This window comes from Sinocyclocheilus anshuiensis, unplaced genomic scaffold, assembly GCF_001515605.1.
Source record: "Sinocyclocheilus anshuiensis isolate Anshui unplaced genomic scaffold, SAMN03320099.WGS_v1.1 scaffold2443, whole genome shotgun sequence".
NCBI lineage: Eukaryota > Metazoa > Chordata > Actinopteri > Cypriniformes > Cyprinidae > Sinocyclocheilus > Sinocyclocheilus anshuiensis.
The window spans coordinates 53,352-61,337 of record NW_015536660.1 but is presented as its reverse complement, the minus strand read 5'-3'; the positions used below and the strand labels follow the sequence as shown (position 1 = coordinate 61,337).

General features: G+C 31.7%; 1 protein-coding gene across 1 annotated transcript in view; it reads left to right on the top strand.

The window, feature by feature from the left end:
* LOC107654391 (PDZ and LIM domain protein 5-like) overlaps positions 1 to 7,986 on the top strand; it is a 64,857-nt gene that overhangs the window by 42,773 nt on the left and 14,098 nt on the right. Inside the window, exon 7 of the mRNA XM_016441440.1 lies at positions 3,308 to 3,497. Coding sequence (XP_016296926.1) covers positions 3,308 to 3,497 — 190 coding nt within the window. The remainder of the gene's footprint in view (positions 1 to 3,307; positions 3,498 to 7,986) is intronic.

Sequence of the window (7,986 nt, the reverse complement as noted above, 5' to 3'; positions counted from 1 at the left end):
GTTAAGGGTATGAATACTTATGCAATGTACTTATTTCAGTTTTTTTATTTTTAATAAATTTACGAAGTTGTGACAATTCTGTTTTTGCTTTGTCAATATGGTGTATGGAGTGTAGATTGATATGGAAAAAAAGTAATTTAAAGCAGTTTAACATAAGGCAGCAACATAACAAAATGTGAACAAATGAATGGGGTATGAATACTTTCGCAAGGCACTGTATAAATCAAGTAGAGTATTAGAACAGTCCATGTGGATTGTCTGCAATTTTTTTATACTAATATTCTTTAGTATCTAATATCTAGTTTTCAAAATGTCTGGCCATAATTCTGTGACAAATAATATTATAACCAAAAAACATTAAACACATTTAATAAAATAATATTATAAACAAAAAAACTTATTCTTAGTATTATATTAGTATCGTAAGTTATTTATATTGATTTTCTGTAAATATATGTATATATATAAATCATTAAAATGAGAAAGAAATCACCTGTTAAGCTTGTTTTCAGAAAATTAATATATATATATATATTTATAAATTGATGAATTGGTATTACAAACATAATATGATTACTATTATAATTAATTATATAATTTTATTATTATCATAAAATTAATATTCAATTATAAATTATTAATATTTGAAACCGTATTATTTTAAAATATAAAATTATTTGAATATGAAATGAACTTTAATGCATACGTAAAATGTATTATAATAAAATGAATACATTCATATTTAATTAATATAACAACAGTTGAAATTATAAATTATTAATATTTTAATATTTTATTATAGTATTGTATCTTAAAATATAATTAAATAATATTCATGGTTTTTAAATATGATTGTGTTTTACAATGTAATGTAAACTTATTTATAACATATTTATAACGTTGATATTTATATAATAATATACATATTTAAAATGTTTAACAATCTTAAATTTCACTAGACTAAAGCTGCGTCCCAAATGACGCACTATGCACTTATACACTATGTACTTATGCACTATGCCCTCAATCATGTAGAGTATGAATTATATACGGTTATTTTGTCATTCATAATCGGAGTCTGGTAGCCCCTCCCCCTTCGCTACGTAATTAAAGCTGTGACAGTTGAGTGAATGAAGTGTCCAACATTCCACACTTCATTTTTTCGGTTATTTAAGTGCATCATCCGGGTATTTAAAGTGCACTTTTTCTTTTTGGAATTTTCAGTGTGAACGCACTACTCAGATTATTTATACTACAAAACGTCATAGAATAGTGCATAAGTATGCGATTTGGGACGCACCTCTAGACTAGTTTAGTGTAGTATTTGACATCTTTTGGCCTGCCAAACCCAGTTTTTGTAAAGAAGAGCCCTCAGTTGTCGACCTCACGATCTGCCTACTAATAAGTTCCCACAGACCCGTTTGACACGCGTCAGATGCGTTTCCTCCTCAGCTGAGAGGAAGTGCTCATCTTATCTGAAACCTGCTGCATCCTCTGACCTTTGACCTGCTGCTTCTGGAGAGATCAGATTCTGATTCAGTTCTGTTAGACAATCACATTAACCATCTTATATATTCTTCCAGTTGATTTGGTAACATTTACATGTTCATATATCTTTGGTGCAGTTTGTGAAGTTAAGTAGGGGTGTGAGTCTTTGGGAAGACGGCGAATCAGTTCATTTCTGCAAATTCAGAACGATTTGATCTGATTCACAATTTACATTAATGATTCACAATTGGATTATATTAGATTCTGTATATTTTTAGGATAATGTAAATGCTTTTCCTAATGTGTCTTAGTGAAGAAAGGAAAAGACGGATACTGCGTAAGATATTTATTGCACTAAGCATCTTTAAGGTAAACGCATTAAATCAGTGTACACACAGGCTACTTGGAATATAACAGAGTGCAATGTGCCAAAAATACATTAAATAATAATATAATATTGTACAAATTATTTATTATTAAATATTAATAAAAATATGTATTTTGTTTTATTTCAATTTAATTAATTTCCATGAGTTTTCTTGGTCTGGAAATAACCATTTTAAAATTTCCTATGATTTCCAAGTTTTTCCTGACTATGTCAGTAAAATAAGTTAATGCAAATATTGCAATATTATCTGATGAATTCACGTGTTTCAGTAAGTGACCACACGGTGAATTGGCAGCTTTATTGAGAAAACGAGTGAATTGTTACATCCCTAATTATTGGGTTAATTTTAGATAAATTTTTCAGATTCATTTTTAGGTACGTTTTACCTAAAAGTTTCATTTTTGTAAGTTAATAGAATTATGATGTTGAATGAATGAATGAATGAATAAAGATTTGTCACTTTTTCTTTTTGTTTTTTTGTTTTGTCACTTCCAAAAAAGGTATTATTATAAAAAAAATTTTTACTTATTTAATTAAAAACATAATGATTCATTTATTACTATAATAAATTAATGCATTAATGTTAATATAATTATAATTAAAAATACAGTAAATTTTTTCTTTTAAAATGTTTGAATTATTTGATATATTAATATAACTTCTTAATTCATGATGTTGATTTAAAAAAATGAATGGTTCCTTTTCACTTCCAAAGATGGTACATTAAACAGTATTTTAGTATTTTAGTGTCCAGTTAGGTTTACTACATTTTGTTACCGAAAGGTTTAAAGGTTTTAATTTTAGGTTAATAAAATCCTGTTGATTTAAATGAAAATTTCTGTTGATTTGATTAAAAAAAATATATGCACACATTTTTAGACAGTTAGTCTGATTTATGATCAGAAACTCCAGAGCTTCATTATCAAATGCAGATTTTCCATTGTGTGATGAAGTTGTCCGTCTCACACACACACGCACATCTTCATCACATTGTCCGTCTCACACACACACATTTCTTACCGGCTCAGAAACTCGGGGTGCGTTCACTGCGTGACCTCTGACCCTTGCTGTCTCTCCGGAGGCGGCCAGAGAAGGGAAGGCTTGTCTGGTATTATTTTGCCAGGTGTCTCCTCCGCTTCTGGGAATGTTGTTTTTTTCCCGGCCTGAGTAAACCGATCCATTGTTTTGCGGCGGCATGGTGTGGATGTCCCGTCCCTTCAGAAGAGATAGAGTTCATATATCTTAACCAGAACTTTCCATCACCTTCGGTCACGCTACATAGCCGCGCACAATACCGCGATCTCATTACCGCGCTCTTCTGTAACACAGGCGCTGTTGTGGGTGAAGTTCAGTGCTTCCGTAACACAGGCGCTGTTGTGGGTGAGGTTCAGCGAGGGGTCGCCAGATTGAGATCTCTTTCTCTTTGATTAGGGTTTCCCAAAGCAGGTGCACCTGCGCCGCAGACGGGCCCCTCGATCGGACAGGTCAGCAGCAAGGGCCCGGATCGGCCCGCGCCTCAGGCTCACCCCAACGACCAAGACGATTCGCTGGTGCAGAGAGCCGAACACATCCCGGCGGGAACACGCACACCCATGTGCGGCCACTGCAACATGGTCATCAGGTCAGGCATCTGCATCACCACACATTACATGTGCCATTTAACCCTCTTTCACCCACATTCGATAAGATTCAACAGTTCTTAAATGTGACCCTGGACCACAAAACCAGTCATAAGGGTCAATTTTCCAAAACTGAGATTTATACATCATCTGAAAGCTGAATAAATAAGCTTTGGTTTGTTAGGATAGGACAATATTTGGTTGAGATACAGTTATTTGAAAATCTGGAATCTGAGGGTGCAAAAAAATCTAAATATTGAGAAAATCATCTTTAAAGTTGTCCAAATGAAGTTCTTAGCAATGCATATTACTCATCAAAAATTAAGTTTTGATATATTTACGGTAGGAAATTTACTAAATATCTTCATGGAACATGATCTTAACTTAATATCCTAATGATTTTTGGCATAAAAGAAAAATCTATAATTTTGACCCATACAATGTATTGTTGGCTATTGCTACAAATATACCCCAGCGACTTAAGACTGCTTTTGTGCTCCAGGCTCACAAATGACTAGATGTGTTTTATTTTTTAATACTAGATAAAAAAGTTTGTAACTTTAAGTTCACTCTTAAAAATAAGTGCTTCACGATGCCATAGAAGAACCTTTTTGTCTAAATGGTTCCATAAAGAACCTTTAAAATCTGAAGAATATTTCTGCTTCACAAAAGCTTCTTTGTGGCGAAAGAAGGTTCTTCAGATTATAAAAAGGTAAGAAAGAGATGGTTCTTTAAAGAACCTTTGACTGAATGCTTCTTTGTGGAACCAAAAATGGTTCTTTTATGGCATCGCTGTGAAGAAGCTTTTAAGCACCTTTATTTTTAAGAGTGTAGGCTTGGAAAAGCCTAGCCAGAAAGTTTGAAGTAGTTTTGAAAGCTTGAAATTTGAAGGTTCTCAGTTGGAAATAGTTCAGTTTTAATTTAGTAGTTTTAAAAGTCAGATAGATAAACTGCTAAAAAAAACAGCTAAAATCAGCTGATTTAGCAAAAAAACGAGAAAAGAAAAGACCTGCTAAAACCAGTTCATGTAGCGAAAAACAACTAAAAACCAGGTAAAACAAGCAAAAGCCAACTAAAACCAACTGTTTTAGCAAAAAACTTAAAAACCAGATAAAACCAGCTGATCTAGCCTAAAAACTTAAAAACCAGATAAAACCAGCTGATTTAGCCAAAAAAGCTAAAAACCAGATAAAACCAGCTGATCTAGCCTAAAAACTTAAAAACCAGATAAAACCAGCTGATTTAGCCAAAAAAGCTAAAAACCAGATAAAACCAGCTGATCTAGCCTAAAAACTTAAAAACCAGATAAAACCTGCTGATTTAGCCAAAAAAAGCTAAAAACCAGATAAAACCAGTTGATCTAGCCTAAAAACTTAAAAACCAGATAAAACCTGCTGATTTAGCCAAAAAAGCTAAAAACCAGATAAAACCAGCTGATATAACAAAAAAAAAGAAACCAGCTAAAACCAGCTGATGTATATATAAAAAAAAACAGCCAAAAACCAGCTGAAACTGATTTAGCAAAATAAAAATAAAAAGCTTAAAACCAATTGATTTATTAAAAACACAGCTAAAACCAGTGATTTGGAATGTTGCTAACATGAATTAGCATATTGCTAGCATGAGATTATTATGAAAACTGTAAGTCAGATCAGTTAGAACAGATATAGCATACCGAGTCAGAACAGTCTGAAGATCTGGGCCGAGTTTAGTGGTTCTAGCTTGAATACTCTAGGACGAGTTTCAATTGCAAATTTAGTCTCAGAAGAATAAGAAGAAGAAGCTTAAATAACTTAACTTAATTAGGGCTGTCGATTTAACATGTTACTTTGGCGCAATTCATTTAGGAAAAATAACGTGTTAATTATATTATTATAAATTATTATAGGAGCCTAAAATTCAAGATACGAGGGTAAAAAATGACCCTCCTATATTTATATCATATGATATAGTTTAGCAATCTCACACAAGCAAGAGTGCTGCTTTACCCAAAATCTTCACCATTGCAAATGTGATCTTTAATACAACAGTTCAATAAACAAGAAGTTAATAATAGTGTAATAGTTTTATTCAAAGCGACAGCAGAATTGTTGTGTCTCCGAACAATTCACATCAGTGATTTGTTACTGAATGAATCAAGTGAGTCAGTGATTCAGTGACTCATTTATAAAGACAGTCACTTGCTTCACTTCTGAATGAATCAGCCATTTGAACAAATCAGTTGAATGAATGATTCAATGACTCGCTCATTATGACAGTGACTTGGTGCCACCTATTGGCACTTTTAGTTTAATATTTAAAGTATTTTTTAATTTTTCCCAAAATCATTTCATATTCCACATTAATTTATTTTAAAATCTATTAATGCCCATTTGTTATGATTATTTATGCAATTTTAAATCAAAATATTTCTTGCTGAAGCTACTTTTTGTAATGTCTGTTCAATGCATTTCCCATGTAACACAATAATGACTTTAAATGATTTTTTGGGGGAAATTTCTCAGCCAAATTTGATGTGCATTTGTTTGAGCTAATTGCGCATTAATTTGCAATTAGAATAATTAATCGGCACATCATATAATTAATTAGAATCAAATTTTAGTCATTTGACAGCCAGGTTCTTTTTCACGTTCTTTAAAGAACCTTTGACTGAATGCTTCTTTGTGGAACCAAAAATGGTTCTTTTATGGCATCGCTGTGAAGAAGCTTTTAAGCACCTTTATTTTTAAGAGTGTAGGCTTGGAAAAGCCTAGCCAGAAAGTTTGAAGTAGTTTTGAAAGCTTGAAATTTGAAGGTTCTCAGTTGGAAATAGTTCAGTTTTAATTTAGTAGTTTTAAAAGTCAGATAGATAAACTGCTAAAAAAAACAGCTAAAATCAGCTGATTTAGCAAAAAAACGAGAAAAGAAAAGACCTGCTAAAACCAGTTCATGTAGCGAAAAACAACTAAAAACCAGGTAAAACAAGCAAAAGCCAACTAAAACCAACTGTTTTAGCAAAAAACTTAAAAACCAGATAAAACCAGCTGATTTAGCCAAAAAAGCTAAAAACCAGATAAAACCAGCTGATCTAGCCTAAAAACTTAAAAACCAGATAAAACCTGCTGATTTAGCCAAAAAAGCTAAAAACCAGATAAAACCAGCTGATCTAGCCTAAAAACTTAAAAACCAGATAAAACCTGCTGATTTAGCCAAAAAAGCTAAAAACCAGATAAAACCAGCTGATATAACAAAAAAAAAGAAACCAGCTAAAACCAGCTGATGTATATATAAAAAAAAAACAGCCAAAAACCAGCTGAAACTGATTTAGCAAAATAAAAATAAAAAGCTTAAAACCAATTGATTTATTAAAAACACAGCTAAAACCAGTGATTTGGAATGTTGCTAACATGAATTAGCATATTGCTAGCATGAGATTATTATGAAAACTGTAAGTCAGATCAGTTAGAACAGATATAGCATACCGAGTCAGAACAGTCTGAAGATCTGGGCCGAGTTTAGTGGTTCTAGCTTGAATACTCTAGGACGAGTTTCAATTGCAAATTTAGTCTCAGAAGAATAAGAAGAAGAAGCTTAAATAACTTAACTTAATTAGGGCTGTCGATTTAACATGTTACTTTGGCGCAATTCATTTAGGAAAAATAACGTGTTAATTATATTATTATAAATTATTATAGGAGCCTAAAATTCAAGATACGAGGGTAAAAAATGACCCTCCTATATTTATATCATATGATATAGTTTAGCAATCTCACACAAGCAAGAGTGCTGCTTTACCCAAAATCTTCACCATTGCAAATGTGATCTTTAATACAACAGTTCAATAAACAAGAAGTTAATAATAGTGTAATAGTTTTATTCAAAGCGACAGCAGAATTGTTGTGTCTCTGAACAATTCACATCAGTGATTTGTTACTGAATGAATCAAGTGAGTCAGTGATTCAGTGACTCATTTATAAAGACAGTCACTTGCTTCACTTCTGAATGAATCAGCCATTTGAACAAATCAGTTGAATGAATGATTCAATGACTCGCTCATTATGACAGTGACTTGGTGCCACCTATTGGCACTTTTAGTTTAATATTTAAAGTATTTTTTAATTTTTCCCAAAATCATTTCATATTCCACATTAATTTATTTTAAAATCTATTAATGCCCATTTGTTATGATTATTTATGCAATTTTAAATCAAAATATTTCTTGCTGAAGCTACTTTTTGTAATGTCTGTTCAATGCATTTCCCATGTAACACAATAATGACTTTAAATGATTTTTTGGGGGAAATTTCTCAGCCAAATTTGATGTGCATTTGTTTGAGCTAATTGCGCATTAATTTGCAATTAGAATAATTAATCGGCACATCATATAATTAATTAGAATCAAATTTTAGTCATTTGACAGCCAGGTTCTTTTTCACTTCCAAAAACTGTACATTCAACAGTATTTTGAAGTGTGTATATATATATATATATATATATATATATATATATATA